Source organism: Myxocyprinus asiaticus, chromosome 15 (assembly GCF_019703515.2).
Source record: "Myxocyprinus asiaticus isolate MX2 ecotype Aquarium Trade chromosome 15, UBuf_Myxa_2, whole genome shotgun sequence".
NCBI classification, from domain to species: Eukaryota; Metazoa; Chordata; class Actinopteri; order Cypriniformes; family Catostomidae; genus Myxocyprinus; species Myxocyprinus asiaticus.
In genome coordinates, this window is record NC_059358.1 from 41,591,664 (window position 1) to 41,616,419 (window position 24,756).

General features: G+C 37.7%; 1 protein-coding gene across 1 annotated transcript; it reads left to right on the forward strand.

The window, feature by feature from the left end:
- Positions 1 to 10,543: 10,543 nt before the first annotated feature.
- LOC127452638 (terminal nucleotidyltransferase 5A-like) lies at positions 10,544 to 18,790 on the forward strand. Its single transcript, XM_051718267.1, has 2 exons — positions 10,544 to 11,193; positions 12,783 to 18,790. The coding sequence occupies exons 1-2, from the start codon at positions 10,768 to 10,770 to the stop codon at positions 13,560 to 13,562; spliced, it is 1,206 nt and encodes a 401-aa protein (XP_051574227.1). The 5' UTR covers positions 10,544 to 10,767; the 3' UTR covers positions 13,563 to 18,790.
- Positions 18,791 to 24,756: the final 5,966 nt, after the last annotated feature.

A 24,756-nucleotide genomic window follows, 5' to 3' on the forward strand; every position in this document is an offset into this window, starting at 1 on the left:
CTGGAGACCAGGGCAGAGTCAGCGATTGACAAGAAGATCAGGGCAGAGCCGGCGGGTGACCAGGGCCAGGCAGAAGGCATCCAAGCTTGGACCACCGGAGCAGGGAGTGGAGGAGCTTCTGCTGTAGGAGTCTCCAGCACCACCCAGAGCAGGAAATGGATAGCCCTCCACCGCAGGGATCTTCGGGATCCCCGGAGCAGGGAGCGGAGGGGCCTCCGTCATAGGAGTCTTCGGGACCACCAACGTAGGAGTCTAGGGGACCATTGGTCAGGGACCACCAAAGCAGGGAATGGAGGAGCCTTAGTCGTAGGAGTCTCCAGGACCACCGGAACAGGGATCAGTGGGGCCTCCATTGCCAGAACCTCCGGTACTACCGTAGAAAAGATCTCAGTGATGGCAACCATGGAGAATGGGAAAGGCATTTCCGCCAATATGACCGATGCAATGCCTTTCTTCCCCTCCCTCTCCTCATCTTACCACTTGCACCCCACTATGTTGTAGGAGAAACCGAGCCTTAAAGCATAATCAGTATACAGTACTCCATTAAAGAGAGCTTACATCTGCCTCCTGGCTGATAGGATTTAATAGTTTTGTTAAGCCCAAAAAGAAAAATGTCCTTGAACGCCATGTCTTCCCAATCTAGTGCATTGGTTAACACACAAAACAGTTCGACATACTCCTCAATGAAGTCAGTTTCCTACCTGAGAGACAGGAGTTCCAAGGCTGCTAGATCCATTATACAGTCAGATCTTCTGTAAGACTGGATTTTTGAAAAGCGAGATGTGGATCTAATTTCAGATTTAATAATAGGCAAACTAAACACAAGTCAACTAGTAAAACCGAACACTCCAACACAACAGCTTTACAAGGACAAAAACTGAACATGACACAGAGAACATGAGGGCATTATCTACATAAAGAGTAACAAGGTTTACAAGACTAGTAACAAGACACACCTTTGATAAATCAACACAGGAAACAAGGGCAGGACTTCAAAATAAAAGACACATAATAAACCTACCGCCCTCTAATGGACGCTAGGTAGCACCCCATATATGACACATGGTAGCTCAGTCTTTAAAGGTTCATAAGTTATGATTAAAAATCAATACACCTATAGAAAAACATTAATGGGAGTTTTACTTGAAGAACCTGATTGTTGCCCTATTATGGAAGCATATACTGAGACATTGTATAAGTATCGGCCAATATTGGCTAAAGCTCTGTGTGAATACAATGGACTTCTTGTGTGAATATATTTTCCTTTTTGCATGTTTACAGTTTCTTTTTCCACTGCGGTGCTGCGAAATTAGGATTAGAACGTACATGACAAATACGTCAATTGGTTGATGGCTTGAGAGATAAACACTGAAGCGATTGCGCTATGGAGGATGATTTCATATTCTAGTTCTTAGGACTGCTTTTTACTCTGTTACAATAATTAATAATATTGAAATGTAATGTATTTTAACATATTCCTGTCGCTGCAATAATCCACTCAAGTCTGTTTGCTGCATTGTTGTTTGTACACCTGGGAATTTTAATCCTGTTCACCTACAATGTTAGAATAAGGCAAATTAGAGCTACAATTTAGGTAAAATATTTGACAGGTATTGCATGAGTCACTCTTTTTATGCATGTTGTCATAACTGCATAACAATGATTTATAATGCATTTGTAAACCTTTAACAAAGGCAACATTCATGTTAAGTGTTACCGAAATGAGTATAGAGTAAACTAAGAACATAGTAATAATGAATTAAAAAATATATATATTAAGACCAGTGAGTGGTTTTCTCATAGCATAACATAACAGACAGCAGCATTAGTCCATCTAATTTGAGTCACTCATCACAGTGCAAATCTGTCTAACTTGTTTGAATAGCTCACCAGAAGTATGCTGTATTCTGGTCACAAAAACAGTAATAACAGAAAATATAATGGTTTATCCTGCAATAACTGCATTGAGAGGCCTTTACACAAATGCTTTTTAGTGATCTGTGTTATTTCACTGCAAAATGCTTAGGGTGCCAATTATTATGACTTTGTCACTGGAGCAGATTTAGACTTAATATTTGATGTATCTCTCTTGTTTTTTAAAGCATCTCCTCTGATGTTTTAATGTTGAACACTTGTGGTGTTTATTGGTAGACACTTTGACAGTAACAACAGAACTGATCAAATCTGTTTTCTATACTGCAAATAATGTGGTAGAAACATTAGAACTAAACCATGAGAAAATCTGACAGTTACAACCCTGATTTATAGGCTATATTAAATGTATTATTTGTTTACTATAAATTAAAAATTAATATGTATAAAACTGTTATAATTAAACATAAAAATGTTTACTATCACATGTGTCTTGGGTAAAAGGTCTCACCCAGTAGCACACCAAGGTCGAAATAAATGCCAGAAATGATGAGGTAAAAGGTGACTGAAATACATCAGTCTGTGAAGGGTTGAATCCATTTCAAAGGCTCTGGGACTCCAAAGAACCACAGTGAGAGCCATTATCTCCAAATGGAGAAAACTTGGCACAGTAGTGAACCTTTCCAGAAGTGGCCGACCTTCCAAAATTCCTCCAAGAGCACAGCGACGACTCATCCAGGAAGTCACAAAAAAGCTAAGGACAACATCCAAGGAACTGCAGGCCTCTCTCGCATCAATAAAGGTCACTGTTCATGACTCTACCATCAGAAAGACACTGGCCAAAAATGCCATCCATGGAAGAGTGGCGAGGCGAAAACCACTGCTAACCCACAAGAACATTAAAGCTCATCTGAATTTTGCCTAAACACACATTGATGATCATCAAATCTTTTGGGAGAATGTTTTGTGGACTGATGAGTTGAAAGTGGAACTGTTTGGAAGACAGAGGTCCCGTTACATCTGGCGTAAATCAAACACAGAATTCCACAAAAAGAACATCATACCTATAGTCAAGCATGGTGGTGATTGTGTGGTGGTGTGGGGATGCTTTGCTGCTTCAGGGCCGGGGTGACTTGCAATAATTGAGGGGAACAGAACTGCTCTCTACCAGAAAATCCTAAAGGAGAACTTCCGGTCATCAGTCCGTGAGTTGAAACTCAAGCGCAACTGGATTATGCAGCATGACAATGATCCAAAGCATAGGAGTAAGTTCACCTCTGAATGGCTCAAAAGAAGCAAAATTAAAGTTTTGGAGTGGCCTAGTCAAAGTCCTGACTTGAATCCGATTGAGATGCTGTGGCAGGAACTTAAACGGGTAGTTCATGTTCAAACCCTCCAATGTGGCTGAACTAAAGCATTTCTGCAAAGAAGAGTGGACCAAAATTCCACCACAGCGTTGTGAAAGATTCTCCAGTTATTGGAAGCATTTCGTCGCAGATGTTGCTGCTAAAGGTGGCACAACCAGCTATTAAGTTTAAGGGGGCAGTTCGTTTTTCAAGTCAAGTGCATCCAGCTGTGACTGGTAGTGTATATCAAGGTATTTTACATGGTACTTTAAGGTACTTTAAAGAATACCATGGTATTATCATGGTACAAAATACATTTGTTGTTTTTTAACTGTATTTTGTGTTTACTCAGGTTGCCTTTGTTTTATGTTATATACCGTTTGAAGATCTTAAACAATTTAGTATGTAAAATACACAAAAACAGAAATCAGGATGGGGGCCAAATACCTTTCCACAGCGCTCTATATATATATATATATATATACACACACACACACACACACACACACACACACAAATGAACAAATGAAAACTAAGTACTGTCAAAAAAAAACAAAAAACCGCATGTGTGCATGGAACTACTTTCTTATGTGATGGATCAGAATCTGTCAGAACCGTCACTTTAGAACTAGTATCACTGCTTGGGCAGTTTCTAACAAGTTATTGGAGAAACAAGAATGGATGTGTATGTGTGTGTGGGCGGGTTTGGGTGGTTTACGAGGACATTTTTTTTAGGTTACAAACTGGTTATTACAAGGGTATTATGCTATAAATGTGGTTTATAAGGACATTTCTAGTGTTCCCATAATTCAAACGATGTTTTTTTTGAAAATGTAAAAATGCAGAACGTTTTTTGTGAGGGTTAGGTTTAGGGGTAGGGTTAGGGGATAGAATCTATAGTTCGTACAGTATAAAAATCATTATGTCTATGGAGAGTCCTTATAAGAATAGCTGCACCAACATGTATGTGTGTGTGTGTGTGTGTGTGTGTGTGTGTGTGTGTGTGTGTGTGTGAGAGAGAGAGAGAGAGAAAGAGAGAGTGATGGAGTGTGTGCGATCACCTGTTCCCACTCCTAAGCAGAGATACTGTAGTGTGTTAGTCAGTTTTCTGAGGATAATGTCATTTTGGTGAAATGCATCCTATTTTCTCTGTGAAAAAATAGCCGTCAAGCGGGGGTATTCCTCCCTATTTCACAGTAGCCGGTGCACAAGAGTCATTCACTACAGAAACCTTAATCTCCTCCACTATTTTAAACAGTATGTCCTCTCCAATGTGGAAAGTCTGATGAGAGGTAAGCACCTTGAGTTTGTGTAATTAATCAGTCTGTTGTGTCTCTCAGCTGTGATGAGCCTTAATGCTTAAGTTGTAAGTTTAAAGCTGTTTTTCCCAGCTTTAGTAGTGTAGTAGTAATCCGAGTAATCAAGGAGTGCCAATGAATGAAAATACTGACTGACTGGCGATGCATGTCACCTCATCTGACACATTTACACACAAAAATGGTCTTTTGCTGCCACCTGCAGGCTAAAATCTGCGATGTCACATAAATAAATGTAAAGAGACACATCTGGCTTTTTACACATCTTCACTGCTCTTACACTTTAGTTTAGAATGGCACGAACACAAGTGGAATGATACAAACAGTGAAGCATCTGAGTGCTGATGTTCTGAGACATCAGTACTCATGGAACATCTCTTGTCCAATCAGCTTTGAGGACAGGAACTAATTGTTGTATATACAACAGTTAGTTCCGGTCCTTGAATCTGTGCATTGATTACCTACAGCACTTGGCCTGTGACCTCGTGCATGCAGCCGAATCACAGCATACCTGATATAGGGCCATATCGCACTCTTGCTCATATTATATTGCTTAAATATATATACGTATATACACAACAGTTCAATGAACAGTCCCAGTACAGTCACAAAAAAACTGTACAAAAAAGCTAAACTTTCTTTCGATGTATAAGTGATGACATAAATATTGATCTGTTTCTCACCCACACCTATTATATTGCTTCTGAAGATACAGATTTAACCACTGAAGTCTTATGGATTACTTTTATATTACCTTTATGTGATTTTTAGAGCTACAAAGTTCTGGCCAACATTCACTTGCATTGTAATCTTCATTTGTGTTCTGCAGAAGAAAGAAAGTCACACACATCTGGGATGGCATGAGGGTGAGTAAATGATGAGAGAATTTTCATTTTTGGGTGAACTATTCCTTTAATGGTATACAGGACAGCATAGACTTTACCAGCAGGAACTAACGGGCCATCTAAACCCTATATGGTTCATCTCTTTACACTGAAATCATTCTATGCTCTGACGGCCATGCCAGCACCACACTGCCATCATCTACTGTATAATAGAGATACTACCTAATTTCATACAAATCTATAATGGGACATGGACCTTCACAAATGATGGATTGGTCCAATTTATCTTGTCTGTCATTAGATATTACATGGCACTGAGAAAAGAACTGTGGTGGTATTAACAGCAGCTAACAGGAATATTACATTTCTTCCTTCATCATCAGCGAATGTCCTCCATAGTTTACACACATTCTGGTCATTGCCATATCTCTTACTAGACATTTTCAGTTGTTTGAGATTGGATAAAGATAAAGATGTTTAAAATTATTTTATAGAAACTGCACTCATAAAAAAAGAGCAGTTTCTAGCCAATTATTTAATTGTACAGCACCGATTTGTAACAGTTTAACAATTGTTTCCTAGCATATCTAGGTTTAGCCCTGCAGTGCTCAAGCATGAAGCAATACTAACAAGAAAATACTCCTTTAGAGTGCGCAGTGAGAATGAGAGGAAACTTTCTTCTGCCAGCTCCACGCAAATGACTCAGTTCAGACATCAGGAAACCACTTGGCTTGATTTCATCACTAGTTCAAGTGTGATGACACAGTAGTATGACCAGTAGTATCAAAAACCACCAAAGTGTTATACACATATGGTGTGGACAAAAAAATGGAAAGACATTTTTAAAGAATAAAAATGAGTTTAAGGGTGCACTATGCTTGGTGTGAACTCGAGTTCGTTTGACACCAAAGTTTGGATTGTTTGGCTGGTATAAACGTGATTTTTCGAACATGGGTGCACACCAGCAAGATGGACTGGAGTACGGTCCATGTGCCATCATGTATGTTTCGCATTTGGCATTAAAGCAGTCCAGCCTAAATCACAGAAGTGTACTGATGGAAATATACTGAAGTTTGGACCCAAATAATACAATGTAAAAAAAAGAGGCCTCCAAAATTTGTGCCCAGAACTGAGTGCACATGTGCAAAGATGCCAGCATGCAGGTTGTGTAATTCAGGTGATCATATCCTGCCGATCAACTGCCACTGAAATGAATAGGAATGCTAACAGATAGCTTTCTCCAAATAATAACCAAAAGAAATCAAAACCAATTCCATTCAGTAAAGGTAGTACTAAATTGATGAGACAATATCTTAATAGTGTATATGGTTTCTGATAAATATTGCATTAAAAAAGTCAAACTTACCACTTATTTGCTCTTTGTTTCTAAGCCATCGACCAACTCATCCGATTTCCGATCCAGGTCACACAAGTACACTCTCATTGTGATGTTGCTGTCAAGACAATGTTCTACTGTCTTAAATAAAAAATTAATTCGAATTTAAAGCAGATTTTAACCAAAAGTTTGAACTAGGATCTCTGGACATGTTCTCAAGCGTATTTAAAAAAAAAAAAAAAAAAAAAAAAAAGTCTAGTTGGGGCAAATTGCCACAAGTTGTAAATGTTATAAATGTATAGAATTTATGTATAAGATTTGTTGGCATGGCAAAGGTTTGATAATTTTGTATGCTAGCTTTTTTCATTTTTGTTGTTTCATCATTTTTTTCCTGTACACATTTAGTTGGAAAGCCTATAATAGGCTATTTGATTCCCCACTGTTTTGGCATGTTGTCATAAAAGGTGTTTGATAAATTTTATCTTTTCCCTGGACAATAACGGTGGAAATGTTCAAAAGCTTTTTTTGTACTGTAACTTTACGTTCTGTGCCTACTTTAAAAATAAACCTTCCCTGAGAAATATTCACTGGAGTAAAAAGTGTGAAAACTAGCCCTGGTCATAAGCACATGAAAGTTGACAGCCCGTCTTGACCATTGAAATTATACAGTGAACTACCAAACAAGAGTTGAACAGCAAACACGTTTGGGCATTAATTTGATTCATGGACATGTTGCCAATCTCTACTGCTCTTTGTTTATTAGTCTGTGATGATCCAAGTGTTCCAGTGCAGTGACTCAGAGATGTGGCCTGTCACAGTCAATGAGCTGTTTACTGCTGGTGACCCACAGTCCTTATATGGATCAGACTTCTGGCCCAGACTCTGTCAGACTGAGTCAGTTATTGAACGTCACAGCACAATTTCACATGTGCCCGTTGCTTTATTACTGTTAAAAGACTGAGACTGCAGTACTTGTGGGTGGGTGTTTGGGACCCTATGAGGGCTTTTGTACAATGATAATAACATGGTATTCTTTAAAGTGCTTTAAAGTACCATGTAAAATACCTTGATATACATTACCAGTCACAGCTGTCTGCACTTGACTGGAATTTTAAGTTGTTTGAGATACCCAGAGTGTGCAGTACTATAAAAAGGGTGGCTACTTAAAAGAAGTTAACATATATAAAAGATAATTAATTGCATTTTATTAATTAATCAGATAATCCCAATAATCCCAATGAGTGCTATTTCATAATTTTGATACATGGTATTACCATCTGATACCATTTCTGTACTGTGGAACTATAGAGGGCCAATTTAATTGAAACTAAATAATTAAATAAATAATTAAATATATTTAAATGTATATAGTCTGTGATATATATATATATAAATCATTAAATCACTAAATTAATAAAAGTTCCTTGTATTCAATTTTTACATACAGTTGTGCTCAAAAGTTTGCATACCCTTGAAGAATTGGTAATATATGTACCATTTTTAAAGAAAACATGAGTGAGCAGGCAAAACACATTTCTTTTATTTCTTATGGGATTCATATTCAACTGTAGGTTATAACAGAATGACACAATCATAAAACAAAACATGGCAACAAAGAAAAAAATGAAATGACCCCTGTTCAAAAGTCTGCATACCCTTAGTTCTTAATACTGTGTATTGCCCCCTTGAGCATAAATGACAGCGTGCAGTCTTTTGTAATTGTTGTCTATGAGGCCCCAAATTCTTGCAGGTGGTATAGCTGCCCATTCGTCTTGGCATGACTTGGTGGCATTTTGCCAAGTCTTTGGCGTCTTGCAGGAACCGCACGTTTGAGATCTCCCCAGAGTGGCTCGATGATATTAAGGTCAGGAGATTGTGATGGCCACTCCAGAACCTTCACCTTTTTCTGCTGTAACTACTGGAGGGTCAACTTGGCCTTGTGCTTAGGGTCATTGTCGTGCTGGAAAGTATCATTGGGTTGATTTTTCATTTAAACATGAGCTAAATATTTAAATATCTAGTGTTTAAATATGTATTATTTAAATATTTATTTAATTTTTAAATGTAAGTCATTTGATCCTCCATATGGAACCACCGCAGTATGGAAAATACAAAAGGAAATGTAACTTTTTATATGAAGATTAGATTATAATTTTAACGCAGAATTAAATTTGACCATTTCACAATAAATTCTGACAATGTAAGAAATATCTCGAATATATCTGTAGAAGCACTTGATGAGAATATTAATTTTTTTTTGTAAGTCAGAAACAACTGCTATGTATTAATTTATTTGTTTGTTTGTTTGTTGGACAGTTAGAGTTTGAAATGATTTAATGAGGTCTTTCTTGCATGAGGATGAATACCGATATGAATATATGATGGTGGTCAGTTACAGGTTATGTATTATTACAGCCATCTCTTCTGCTGTAGGTAGATCGGTCTTGTTCACAGGGTTTAGCCTGTGTTAACCTAAATGGGATCAAACAGATTTACATGACTGGGTGACTGCAGTGACGCAGAGCTTTGTGTCTACTGACATATCCTGAGTGACAGCTGTCCCACTCTGACACTGGGTTTCAAGACTCACCTCTTCCTGGCCTGAGCTTGAACTAACCTGAGCGTCCACTCTTTTTTTTTTTTTTTTTTTTTTTTGGCTTCTGAGTTTTGGACATGGCAATTGTGTTTTTAGAACTGAATTCTCAGTACACAGTACACTGATATCCTGTCTTTATGTGAGAACATTTTATTGGAAACTGTATCAGATTTCAAACCTTAAAGGAATATCTTACCCCAAAAAGACAATTATGTCTCAATTTCCTCAACCTCATGTCATTCCAAACCCATATGACTATCTTTCTTCTCTGAAACACCAAAGGAGAAGTTTAGCAGAATGTCTGAGCTGCTCTTTTCCATTCAATTAAAGTGAAAGGGGACCAGGGGCTGTCCTGTCCTCTAAGGGGCTCTGTACAACTCACTTTTATTGTATGGAAAAGAGCAGCTTGGACATTCTACTATAAATAACTCCCTTTGTCTTTCAAAGTAAGAAAGTCATACTGGTTTCGAAAGATATGAAGATGAGTAAATGTTGACAGAAGTGTCATTTTTCGGTTTACTACTCCTTTAAAATAAAACAGTATATGCTATTGATAATATTGTTGATGTGACAAGCACACTGTCTGATTGAGGCTAATTGGAGTAAAACTATAATATAAAAGCATCAAGTGTTAGTTTGCTAACAGATTAAAAGCACTGTTGCATAATTATCCAGGTGTTGCTGGCGCATGTTGTCTACAACTGTGTAACAAACCAGAAAGAGTAATTTATAGATTAAAATGCTTTTCTACCACGTCCCTATAGGGCAATAAACCTCTGGATTACTTTGCAAACCAGTGATGAAATTTAGAACAGTCTTCTCATTTGCCATTATGTTCACAGTCTGTCAATGGCTTTATTGCACTTTTAACCACATTAACAGTTGTAATACACTAGTCTATAACTACATCATAACAATGCACTTTTCCATTGTGTACTTACATGCAAATTAATATTGCACATTACTGTTTGTAGTTTGTCTAAATGAGTGTCTAAAAGACTAATTACAACTCAAGAAAGATACTGCTGCATATGACACAAATTATTAGTGTAATTTTTAATTCGTTTCTGTCTATCTATCTGTCTGTCTGTGATGAAGTGTGAATGCACGTCTGTGCTGTGCTCTCATTGGGTTACTCGTGTGACAGTGTTGTGTGTAATATAGGCGTGCCCTGAGGCGAACAGAAATCCTCAGTACTGCGATACTGCTGTCATTCTACACCTCTATTCTCAACCACTGCATGGACGTTAGACACTCCATATCCGGGCAGAGATCGAGAGAGAGAGAGAGAGAAGGACATACCTCAGTAGTGCCTCATCTCAGTTTCCTTCTCTTATCTGAAGCGCACTGTGCGCTCATCAGACATGCGCGTCCTCTCTAATGCATCTGAACTCAGTTTATAACATCTCCAGGCAGTACAACAGTCAGTTTGAGGTTTAATTAAATAGGTTTCGCGATGGCTGAAGAAGACAGTGCGATCGGTCGAGTTTTACCTTGTAATACCGAGGGTAGTAACTTTAATGTGTTGAGCTGGGAGCAGGTCCAGCGTCTGGATCTCATACTGACCGAGAGCATCCCGATCCACGGCAAAGGAAACTTCCCCACGCTGCAGATGAAGCCGCGGCAGATCGTGACGGCCGTGCGGAGCCGCATGCAGGAGCAGCGCATCCATGTGCGGGACGTGAGGCTCAACGGATCCGCCGCCAGCCACGTCCTGCATGAGGACAGCGGGCTCGGCTATAAAGACCTGGACCTCATATTCTGCGTGGACCTGAAGGGAGAGACCGAGTTTCAGATCGTTAAGAACATTGTGCTGGACTGTCTTTTGGACTTTTTACCCGAGGGGGTCAACAAGGAGAAAATTACACCGTTGACCCTAAAAGTGTGTTGGTTTGTTTCGTTGAAAACAAAACGTTTTCGCAAATTTTAATCACTTTATTCTAGTTATCTTGAATTGAACACTACAGTGGAACAAATGCATGTATTAATTAGGCTGTTTAATGTAGTCTCTCAATTATTATGAGATCAAAAACTGCATGTATAGCCTATAATGATCCGAGATCGAACGATATTGCTTTTTTAGGACCGATATGATACCGATCATTTTATTTTCAAGCGACAGCCACGCAGAAACATTTTTTTAAACAATAACAAATAAGTCATTAAACATTACATGCATTATGAATGCAATAATAATTAATGATAAACAATAAACATGATTATTTTATTGCATTCTAAATGGTCTCAGAATATTTATCTTTATTGTCCTACTGTTACGATTGAAATGATATGCGTTTCTCACTTCAGAATGAAAGGTTGCTACATAAAAGATTGAGAAATCTATGCAGACAGTAGCTACATTCATTTAAGGAAGTATATATAAGGGGACGCAATTTATTGGTAAACCCAATATTAAAGAAACAATAACCGATATAAAAGGAATTTAAAAGTGTCAGTCTACAAGAAAATGCTGTCTAAAATACTGTGCTATATCATAAATGTATATAGCATGGCACACTGCAGGACACTGCTTTTATTGCTTGACATATCATGTCATGTGTTTTGCTATTTTATTTGCAATATGCAAGTCGAGATTGGCTGCATGCTATAGTGTCCAATGACATTAAGTAGAAATGCAATTAGAATAGTTTACTGATAGGCCGATGAAATGTTGGTTTTCTGTTGGTAAGAGGATTGCACTAAACCAGGTTAAAGCCTGTTAGATCTCTTGTGAAGAATGGACAGGTAATGACAGAGAACTGATATGCAAACTTCTGTTTGGTGTAAAATGCATATGCATTTGCATTGCCTCACTAATTTTACTTCTTTGTAAAATAAAGGTTAATAAAACAGATAGTTCTGACTCTAAGATTTGATTGGATGGGATTACACCTGTGACTGCACATTCTATATTAAAGGAATATTCCAAGTTCAGTACAACAGTTCAATAGTTAAGCTCAATCGACAGCATTTGTAGCATAATGTTGATTACCGCAAAAAAAATAAATAAAAATAAATAAATAATAATAATAAGAAGAAGAAATATATATATATATATATATATATATATATATATATTCACACAAGTGCATCCTTTAAAAAAAAAAAAAGAGGCAAAAATCAAGGTTACAGTGAGGCACTTACACCGGAAGTGAATAGCCAACAGCCAACAGTTAGAATTCTGGACTATATTGCCTGGTGTGAGAATTATTTATTCTGACTATTGATATTGGTGTCATTTATCATCTTGCTGTTGCTGCTACAGTGATTTTACCTTGGTTAAGTGGATTAAAAATTCCCTTTACCTGTAGCAAAATCACTGAAATGCACAGCCTCTTCTGATTGCTTTATTATAAAACTATTATCACTCGAAATAATAAAAATACTAGGTCATTTAATGACAAGATCCGGAAAAACACAATTCAATGGCAAACATCAACTCTTTGTCCATTTTTTTTTTTCTTTTTGCAGGAAGCATATGTGCAGAAGATGGTGAAAGTGTGCAATGATTCTGACCGCTGGAGTCTCATCTCCCTCTCCAACAACAGGGGCAAAAATGTGGAGCTCAAGTTCGTGGACTCCTTGCGTAGACAGTTTGAGTTCAGCGTTGACTCGTTCCAGATTAAACTAGACTCTCTGCTACTTTTCCATGAGTGCTCAGAGAACCCTATGGCCAAAACCTTTCACCCCACCATCATCGGCGAGAGCGTGTACGGAGACTTCGCCGCAGCTCTGGACCACCTGCGCAACAAGGTGATCTGCACAAGAAACCCCGAGGAGATCCGGGGAGGTGGTTTACTGAAGTACTGCCATCTTCTGGTGAGGGGCTTCCGAGCCACCTCGGAGTCAGAAATGAAGTCTCTACAGCGCTACATGTGCTCGCGCTTCTTCATTGACTTCTCTGATATCAGCGAGCAGCAGTGGAAGCTGGAGTCGTACCTCCAGAACCACTTTGTGGGTTTGGAGGACCGCAAGTATGATTACCTAATGACACTTCACGGGGTGGTGAATGAGAGTACGGTGTGTCTGATGGGACACGAGAGGCGGCAGACATTAGGGTTGATCGCCATGCTGGCGGTGCGTGTACTGGCCGAGCAGAACATCATACCTAACGTGGCAAATGTCACTTGCTATTACCACCCCGCACCATATGTAGCAGACGGTAACTTCAGCAATTATTACATTGCCCAAGTTCAGCCAGTATTTACCTGCCATCAACAAACCTACTCCACATGGCTACCGTGCAATTGAGCAGGCAGCCCAAAGAGTGAGCAGTGATGGTGAAAAAGCACTATCATTGAATTATCAAAAAAAAGCTGAACCCGTTTCCCAATTTACCCTGAGTATTACAGTGCAGCCAAAGAGACTATTTACTTCCCTATGTGAACTGTAAACTGCACTGATGATCTGGGGTCAGTGTAAAACAGCTCTGGTGAGGTTTGCATCTCCAATGCAGACAGGGTTTCTTATCTGAAGTGAGTTGGCTGTTTATTTGGAGGGCGACATCTGCTCTGCCTTGCTTAATTCTTGGCTGATTGTGTGGCTTTAAACTTACTAACAGATGTCAAGCAACTTCTGTCAAAGGCCACTTGACACTGTCACAAACCTTTGCTGCAAGTCATAAGATGCAGTAAAGAGAATTGTTGGCTTTGGGAAAGCAGTGTTGGTGCACCCTTTAGTCCAAATGGGAGTAGACGAAAATGGGAGTTTTACCTAGTCCAAATGGGAGTATTGAAAAATCTACTATATACAGTTTCTGAATGCAGTCAGTCTAAATGAGGGGAAAATAAATGAATATAGAGAATAGTTCACCCAAAAATTAAGATTCTGTCAACATTTACTCATATCTGTATGTCATTCTTTCTAGAATGTCCAAGCCGCTCTTTTTCAAATGAAAGTGAATGGTGACCACGGCTGTCAAGCAACATTTTCAGTCAATAACAATTTAAATTTCAGGATGTTCCTCATACAGAGCTGGCATATGGCTTAGGAGACTTGGTATATATTGCATGAGTTGAATGAACTACTTTTATGATGCTTTTTTAGTACTTTTTGTCCTTTTTGGAGCTTGACATCCCCTGGTCCCCATCCACTTTCATTATATGGAAGAAATTAGTCTGAACATTCTTCAAAATTATTTTCAAAGAAACAAAAGATTAAAAAATGGGTTTGGACTGACATGAGAGTATGTAAATTATATATTTGAGTCAGATACTACAACAATTACAGTTTTTACAAACCAAAGACTTTAAGATTGTATTTTTATACCCAGATTTGACAGTACAATTATGTGTTAGTGCTGTCTATATTTGTACATGTGAATTCAAGTGCCTAACGTCAGTGCAGTATGGTGAGGTAAAAAAAAAGCAACCTCAGAATCATGATACAAGACTAAGGGGCTAAAGCTTGTGAATGTATAGGATGTGTCCTGATTAACAACCAGTGTAAGTGTCATTTTTGTTTGCGGTCAAGCTTTTTGCTCTCTGCGAGACAAGTGAGATAAGGTTATTTTTTGAAATGCTTATGAAGCATTACATCTTATAATTAAACTCTTAATTTATTGTTATTGAGAGAGCTGAACTGACTTTTTGAAAAGCATTTTATGATAATTTACAAACTTGATGTGCGAGATTTTAATATGCTATCAACATATTTCATATTTAATTTGGCATGAAAATGAAGCTTTTCATATTTTACAGTTGTACTTTTGTGTCAATCACTGAGTTCGACAAAACATTGACTCAAAACATTGAAATGTCTTTTCAAAAGATTTCCAGTAGACATAAAGCTCTGTTAAACATTGGACCTTAAGACAGTACAACTCATTAAATGGACTATACAGTACGTCTGTCCCTCACTGGCTCGTTTTCCTTCACGTAAAATGAAATATATTTTGTACACTTTCTAATATGTTCTATTGCAAACCATTTTTTGGTTACAGTTCTCAGCATGTCAACATTTGTGCCAGTTTTACAGCAGACAAGAGCATAGGGCGAATTCACTCGATGTGGCACTGTCTATTTAGAAAATGTTCATATACATTTTTTATTGATGCCGGTAGCAGTATGATGGAGAACAGTGTTACAATCGGACATACATATGCATATCCAGACTTTCAGCATTTTAAAGGGCCGATTCCCAGTAAAGTATTGCAGATTGCGGTAGTTTGCTGCACCCTCCACAACCTAGCACTCAGAACTGACCCGCAAGATTGTGAATTGCGCAGTGCAAAATCTTTGGACATTTAATCACATGCATAGAATAGAAAATTCAATTTTCACTAGTCAAAATGCTAATTTTTTATATCAGCAATGGAATTTCTACAAGTAAAAATGCAAATTGTTGATATTAACAATAAGGTTTGCACTTGTAAAAACTTTAATTCTTGATATAAACAAATTAAGTAGTTACTCATGGGAATACCCATTCATGCGGCCACTGATATAACAAATGGCAGCTTTCACTAGTTGGTTTGCAAGAATGGGCATTTCCACGAGTAATGACGTCATTTTTGGTACCAAGAATTAATGTTTTTCCCAGTGCAAACCTAATTTCTGATATCAAAAATATGCATTTTCACTAGTAGTAATTCCATTGCTGATCTCATGAATTAGAATTTTAACTTGTGAAAATTAAATCACAGATATCTAAAATTCATATCCTTCACATGATTAAATGTAGAGAGAGCTTGCAAATACCAGCACTAAATCTTTGGACATGTTTGTACTGTTACCAAACTTGCAGAATTATTTTAGTGAACTTTGCGCTAAAACACCACAAAGCACATTGGCCAGTAAAAGGAGCTATCAGTGTGTGCAAATTTATTCTTTGTGAATTCCCCCATGTGTTAGGTGAGAGTACATGCCAGCCTACGGCAGAAAACAAAGAAACTACTTGTGGTGATTGAGAATTGCGTTTTCTAGCTTTCTTGAGGGGCATATTTTTGCTGAAGCACTTCTGATGGTTGTACACTATTTGCTGTAACACCCAAGCAGGGAATTCGACAGCTCCTGCTGAAGCGGTCGAACTAAGACAGGCTGTGTTCATTCGCTCCCATTGCAGCTGCTCCGCCGCTTAACATGACCCATCATTCACCCCCTGTTAACAGAGTGTTAACCTGTTCCTGATTAATTGTGGGGCGGAAGGAAGTAGACCATATATGTTTAGACTTGAAAACAAGACTTGAGAAGAGAAGAAAGGCATGTGAAAGAGTGTGAGGGGAAAGTGAGGACGCTGAAGAGGAGGGAGGGAGGGCTGGAGAGATGGGTGCAGCTGGTGAAGGGGTTTATCTCCTGCAATAAATGTCTTTTAATCAGTACTGCTTATTGCATAAATATGAGAAATCTGGCTGAACAGACACAAGTAGGGTTTTTTTTAATGGGAGAGAGAAGCAAAGATAATTTCATTTTGCTTGGCTGGAATGCAATGATAAACTGTTCATTTGGGATTTTAATATTTGTATCACACTGATGTCATGACTCAACCCTAGACCATTTAGCATTATACAGTTGAAATAAAGCAAAACAACACAGAATATTGTCAATCTGTAAGACATTTCCAGATTTACTCAGAGAGGGCTTAAAAAAGTCAATGCATATGTTTAGAGTGGGGTCCAAAAGTCTGAGGGCACTAGTGAAAATTCCTCTATTTTGCATTTTTCTAATTTAATGAAAATTTTTTTTATTACAAATGAATAATACAATAGAGTGATTCTCACGAAACCTGACAAGAAAATGTCCTTACCTATTTTACTCCAAAATCAAAAGAAATAATGTGTTGTTTATAGAAAATTAAGCCTATCTATGGACATTAAGGCTTTGTACATTATTTTTAAATTTGCATGACAATTACGCACATTTTAGCCCCCAATTCTCATTACGGCAATGCTAAAAAAGATAGTCATTATGATATTCTCATTACCCCAAAATGAAAAAAGTGATACATTATTTAAATAGTAAAGTACTTATACATTATACACATCAGTAGTACTTCCTTGGTACTGCCTTTACATTTTACTGATTTCAATTTAAAAAAATCATTGTGCAGCAGCATCTTTTTTTGCTATTATATATATATATATATATATATATATATATATATATATATATATATATATATTTTTTTTTTTTTTTTAAATATTGTAACGATAATGTGAATCATCACCGGAAACAATTGGAATAGTAAAAGTGAAACGTCCGGGCATGATACAGCAAAGAGAACTGAGGGGGAACTCTTATTTGTCGAAAATGTAGGCTTCATTTTCTTGATGCAAAATAATTTCTTTATTTTTTTATTTTTTTATTATTGATTAAAAAGTACCAGGACATTTTTTGACAGGTTTGATGAGAATCACACAGTATAACATCAGCTTAACCATTTAATTTAAAGGTGAATTTTGAGTTGTGAAGGTAAATTAAAAAATTCAACTGAATTAAAAGTATTTGGTATGTCCCCCTTTTGCTTTAATGATAACAAGCACTGGAGCTGGCTTGAACGAAACCTGATGATCATGTTATCCAGCATGATTTGAGAATGTTTAAAAAGGCATCTTGTGTGAAAGGTCAGAAAATCTGACCTTTTGTGGAAAAGAGTTAACATGCTTTGCATTTGATTAGTTAGTGCAGAACCTTAAATATTTCATATTCATTTTACATAATTTACTTTTCTTTACATTTTTCAAAATCTTTTCAAAATTTTGCAAATCAACAAAGGCTTTCTATTTATTTCCAGGATTAAATAATAATAATAATCCAGATTTTAAATTTGGTCTCAGATTTGGGAGCCCTCTGTATGTTTCTCAGTATATGCTTGTTAAACTGACTGACATCAGCGAGTTGCGGTTCAAATGAGGAGAGGTTCAGAGGGGGCAGCAGTTTGACAGCTGTCCCATGAGGCCTCTGTATCTTTCAGATTGACGAATTTGCTTTAATTGCTGTTCATTTTCTACAGACGGGGCTGCTTTAGCCACAGTTGGGATTTCTTAAGATTGAATCTGTGTTCCTCAGGTGTGCAGCACCAGTTCAATCTGAATCCAATGTTCACAAACCTGTTTTAGTGATTTTACATGCCTGCATCTCCTCTCCAGCTGTTTTATTTGTGGTTCTCACTCACCCTACAGTTCATCGCTATTTTTTTCGTAACATTTTGACCATATCCTGTGTATTTTGCTTGCAGTGCAAAGTTACACTCGCTCTGTGAAGTTTGGAGCAGCTCATTTCTTAGCATTGCTTAGATGATGCCATAATAAATGTTTTGTATAGAAACGTCACACCAAAAAAACATTCTTTTAGCCTCCCTCCTCACTATTTGTTTCTATTTGTTTCAGTGAATTTAATTGTCATTCTGCTTTTAATTCTTTGTTTAAGCTGCTAAAAGTTGGGTTTTTAAACTGCTTATTTTGTGAAAAAATAAAAATAAAAAATGGTGTTCAAAGGTTTGAAGATTTGACATGTTTTCTCCAATAAAAGAAAGGAAATTTACAGATTGCAGAATGTCCTTTTGTTGCATTGTTCCTCTATATGTGAATTAATTCTTGTGAAAGTTCTGAACGGTTGTCAGTTTACTGTGCTTTGTTTGGTAAGTAAAACTGTTTATTACAACATTATCTTAAAAAAAAATAGCTGGCTTTGACTTGGGAGAGACTAAAAACATCTCTACTTTTGGGCCCAGTTTCCAGCACACAGAATAAAATCTTGGCTAGAGTCTATCAGAATACACTGAACTCCAATCAAAGCACCAAGAGTGAGGACAGAACTTTAGAGACTGCAAGAAATATCTGCTGGATAAATGTGTGGGACTTGCATGCATAGAGAGATCTTGACACTTTTAGAGTGGTCTTAAGAGATCTTGACAGAGTATCATATGCCATGCGTCATGCCAAACCAACTACAGCTGCTTAGAAACTATTGTAGATACAATAGTGTGTAAAGTTTAAGTAATTGGATAATGTACAGTAAATGTTCTCTGTACATTCTGATAAAAGATTACTGAGATTTATCCCATGTGAGAACTTCCCCATGTGACAAATAGCCAGAGTCCTCCATACATTACAATTTACACCTACAAATGTATTATTCCATATGGTATAACAATGATAAAATACTACCAAGGTTGCTTATGCCTGAATTCTGTATGTTTTGAACACAATGGTTTTTTTGGGTAGAACTGTGTCAATAAGACCTCTATAATTCGATGTCTTCTGTTGATTTTATAGGTAGTCAGGCATTCGACAGCAGACGCACTTAGTGAGCAATAAACATTCAGTATGTGTCAGTGAGATGACATTTGGGTAAAGCTGCAGTCTAGTGGACATAGATATGACATCAGCAGTCACCTGGGGCAACCAGACCTTTAAAGGGGTCATCCTTCAGAGCAAGCTAAGAATATAGCAACTATCACTGACTATGTTTGCTTGATGAACCATAATTTTGTCGAATGTGACGACACAGCTTTTGTGAAATGTGCAGGCCAACAGAGACTGAAATCATCTATGGATAAAGCATCGATGTGTTCTGATCTGTTCCAAACTCTAATGACCTTCCTCCGAGAATTGCTGTCTAGATAGACAACTCACTAGGTTTGAGAAAAGAGCTACAGACTTCTGGTCTTATCCATGATCCAGAAACATTCAAGAGAGACATTAGACAGAACACATGATATCACAAGCCATTTGACAGTTTATTTTTTAAAGCAGCCACAGCAGAAACACTGGCAGTCTTGGAGTATGGTGGTAGGTGTATTGAGTACAGTCAAGATTGTCCAATATTTTTTCTCCGTCACCTAATGCGTTTTCCAATCGTGGACTGAAGAGCCACCGGCTACTGCATGGGACTTTCCCCCTTTTATTTCCGTGAAGCAGTTTTTCCAGATGAAGAGTTGGAATTGTAGAAACACTGAAAGAGTGAGCGCTGAGGCCAAGGAATTGCCTTCATATCTAGCAAACTCACCCTCTGCTGCCAGCTTAATACCACCATATTAATTTACTATTCAGCCTCATATCAAAACAAACTCACTGCTTACATACAAAGGTGTCATAATCAAAATCTTCAAGCTCACCTTTACAGTAATACACACATAATACACATATACTGTACAGTGCAGCCCAAAGGTCTGACACCAGTCATAATGCTACTGTTATGCATTTTTGTAGTTCAGTAGATTTTTTTTCATTACAAATAAACGATCAGTTCAACGATTTGTATGAAAAGTCGAACTGCAAAATTAATAAGAATTTCAGAATTTCTTAGTTTTTAGCCTATCCCCATTTTGCTTTAATGACAGCATGCACTCGAGCTGGCATGGAGCTTAAGTTTGTGTAAAACCTGATGATCATGTTATCCAGCATGATTTGAGAATGTTCCAAAGATTATTTTGTGTGCTTCAATGGAAGCAAGGAAATCAGACCTTTTGTACCGAGTTAACATGTTCAATGTAACAAATTTGCTTATTTGGTTAGCGATAGGTTAGTAAGTTATTTAGTCATAGTGCAGGATCTTATTTTAATTTCACATCATAACATTTATTTTTTTAAACTTAAAATTGTTTGTTTATGGGTATATATGATAATCAGACTTTTTTACTCTGCAACTGGAACATCCCAACATGTAAGGACTATACCACATATGGAGGATGTGCTTATACCCAACATCCAGTTTTAGTGTAACTGACCATGATCTACTGTACATCTGTACAAATGTTTTAGAATCAGTGTTAGTAATATATGCCCAGTTAATGTGATGAACTACACCTATGGTTACTTTCTACTTGGACACCTGTGTGAACTTGAGGGGAACTGACTTCATACGTCCACTAAAAATCACCTTGACACCAGTTGATTACATGTGTTTGCAAAAATGGCTCAGAAAAGTTAGTTCTAAGAAAAGCTCTGGCTTCATTTGTTTGCAGATGACACTTGGTAATACAATGAAATTCATACATTTATAAAGAGTTGCTTAAGTGTCCAAATACGTTTTGGGACCATTGCATACTGTATGTATGGAGTCTTCTCAAATAGTTTTTGTCTTGAAAATTATTTTATTATGTATATATATATATATATATATATATATTTACAATTGGCATCTTTGCTTTGAGGTGACAAGGCAAGTTAATTTATATACTACATTTCATACACTGGTAATTCAAATGTAAATGTTTTTGCCTATAGGAAAATTAAATACATCAAGTCAAGTTCTCAACATTTTAAAGAACATAATAATAATAATAATAATTATAAAATAAAATTTAGTTTGGAAATGTATAAATAAGGGAAGTGATTGAAGTGATTGAATTTTGTTGTTTTATTTGGCTTAGTGGGGGGAGCACAAACAGAACAGTAGAGGTCCCAGGACTGAGCCCTGTGGGACACCAGCTTTATTTTCTGAAAAAGGACTCTGCTTCCATTACACACATCTTGTGTCTGTGACACATGAAAACATAATACATGAATCTCTCGTGGATCTAAAGAGGAACATGATTTTTTAAAAAATACATAAATAAATGTGCTCATTAAATCCTCCTGTAAACAAAAAAGGATCTTCTATTGAGAGAAGTGTGGTGCTGCTAGAATACAAAAACCATGTGACCCAGGCCTGCTTTTCATTGTTGCTCATGTCATTCAAGAGTTGGCTGGGTGGAGTCTGGTAAAAGAGAGAGAGAGAGAGAGAGAGAGAGAGAGAGAGAGAGAGCGCAATGTACCTTATTTAGATCCTGCAATGTAAAAACACATAGCAAATTGTCCATTTTGGTCAAATATTTCAAATGAATTTCAAATAAATGAAATAAATTCGTATTCTGAACAATTATGGCTGTCATCTGTAAAAATAAGTTAACATTCAAGTGTAAAAACAAAAGAAGCTGTAAATAATGTGCAAAATATTTTAACACAACAAACTCTCCGCTGGAAACTCTCACAGTACATTTTGTTTATTCACTGTCTTAAGTTTTGCAGTTGTTGAGATTAATTTCTTCAGTTTAGTGATTTAAGGGCTGATTTTAGTTTTTAATGGGCAAAATAAAAAGAAAGAAAGAAAGAAAGATAGAAAAAACACTTCATATTCACTTTCTACAACACTTACCTCTGAGACGGTGAATACAAATATCTGACAGCTACAGGACACTACAGTGTTCAAAGAGGCACTAAAGGCTCATTCTCAATCACCCTTGCACTACAAAATTCTGCAGGCGTGAAACTCAGTGGGTATTGGGTTTGCCAACTGTCCTGTATAAGCCAAGACGTCTCATATTTTGGCTGAAATGAAGAGGTCCCATACAGGATGCCTATTGTCTTGTATTTTAGTGGCTTGATGCGGTCAGATGGTAAAAATTTCTGTATTGAAGAGACAAAATGCTTAAGGGCTGAATCAAACAAGGGGGACTCCCACACAACATTGAAGCACTCAAAATGCACAAGTGTCCTATATTTGTGTGGTGATAAGTTGGCAACCCTTATGGCAATCTGCATGATCACCAGTGGTGCCAAACAAATTTCCCTCTACAAATTTTGTGTGGGGTTCAAACCTCAGACTAATCTCACAAAATATCAGCGACAGGAGGTTGTATGATTTCTTTTCTAAAATTGGTGTATGCTTTCTGAATGGCCTAGGTAGGGAAGTAGTAAGGCCGGGAGGTCCTCGGAGCGCTTATTCAGTAGCTCCGTGGCTGCTGGTTCATGGACACTGCGTGACGCCCCCTAGATGATTTTTGCCGATGCGCAGCGTGACTCCGCGTTGACCGGTGGACCCCCCGAAATCGATGCCATGGTGGCCATGCTACAAGCATTCAAAAACTGACTGTTTTTCGTGCAGTTCTGCAGCCGGCCGCTGGGTGGCGCCACCACATCCCACCGCAGGCTTATTGCAGTGGGCTCCCTCTCCATTCAAATAAACCACAGATGGGTTCTTTTTTTTGGGGAAGGTGGGGGCTGACCACGAAAACCCTATAAGTCCAAATACACACTATATTGCATCACTTCCTCCTCGGGGTGCCAAGGACCGCCCCCACAACCCACAGAGCCACTAAACGGCCCCTTACCAGCTATTTTGGGAAAGAGCCCACAGAAGCGAGCCTTTGATTGGCCGAGCGCGGGGGCGTGTCCAGGAGTGGGTGGGGCTGACCACGAACACACTATTTGTCCACCTTCCCACTATATTACAGGACTTTGTCCCTGGGGGTCCACGGACCCCAGGGGTGTGTCCGGGAGGGGGCGGGGCTGACCAAGAACACACTATTTGTCCATCTTCCCACTATATTACAAGACTCTATCCCTGGCAGAACCACGGACCCCTGGAGTGTATCCAGTAGGGGACGGGGCTGACCACAAAACAACTATTTGTCCATTTACCCATTAAATTGAACAACTTTCTCACTGTTGCTCTGAGGACCCTCTGTGTGTGTCCGGGAGGCAGTGGGTTTGTCCAAGGACAAATTATTTGACCCCTTTGACCACATTAAAATATTTATGGCTTGCAAGTGGGTGCAGTAGCAATTAAATTAACTTATGATACGACAGTGGTAGATCTAATCACTGACAATGATGAAACAGCCTACAGAGAGGAGGTGCACACACTGACACGCTGTCACAACCAACATACTAAATGTCCATTTCCAATTTATTGTATTGGTGTATTAACCCTAAGTCCACCAACATACTAAATGTCCATTTCCAATTTATTGCATAGGTGTATTAACCCTAAGTCCACCAACATACTAAATGTCCATTTTCAATTTATTGTATTGGTCTATTACCCCTAAGTCCACCAACATACTAAATGTCCATTTCCAATTCATTGCATAGGTGTATTAACCCTAAGTCCACCAACATACTAAATGTCCATTTCCAATTTATTGTATTGATGTATTAACCCTAAGTCAACCAACATACTAAATGTCCATTTCCAATTTATTGTATAGGTGTATTAACCCTAGTCCACCAACATACTAAATGTCCATTTTCAATTTATTGTATTGGTCTATAGTGTCCACCAACATACTAAATGTCCATTTACAATTTATTGTATAGGTGTATTAACCCTAAGTCCACCAACATACTAAATGTCCATTTTCAATTTATTGTATTGGTGTATTAACCCCAAGTCCACCAACATACTAAATGTCCATTTCCAATTTATTGTATTGGTGTATTAACCCTAAGTCCACCAACATACTAAATGTCCATTTCCAATTTATTGCATCGGTGTATTAACCCTAAGTCCACCAACATACTAAATGTCCATTTCCAATTTATTGTATTGGTCTATAGTGTCCACCAACATACTAAATGTCCATTTCCAATTTATTGTATAGGTGTATTAACCCTAAGTCCACCAACATACTAAATGTCAATTTTCAATTTATTGTATTGGTGTATTAACCCCAAGTCCACCAACATACTAAATGTCCATTTCCAATTTATTGCATCGGTGTATTAACCCTAAGTCCACCAACA

What these genes read in the sequence shown, in the direction of transcription:
- LOC127452638 (XM_051718267.1), top strand. Translation starts at nt 10,768, where the DNA reads ATGGCTGAAGAAGACAGTGCGATCGGTCGAGTTTTACCTTGTAATACC. An exon ending in TTACACCGTTGACCCTAAAA is followed by an intron (nt 11,194 to 12,782) that starts GTGTGTTGGTTT and finishes TTCTTTTTGCAG; the next exon opens with GAAGCATATGTGCAGAAGAT.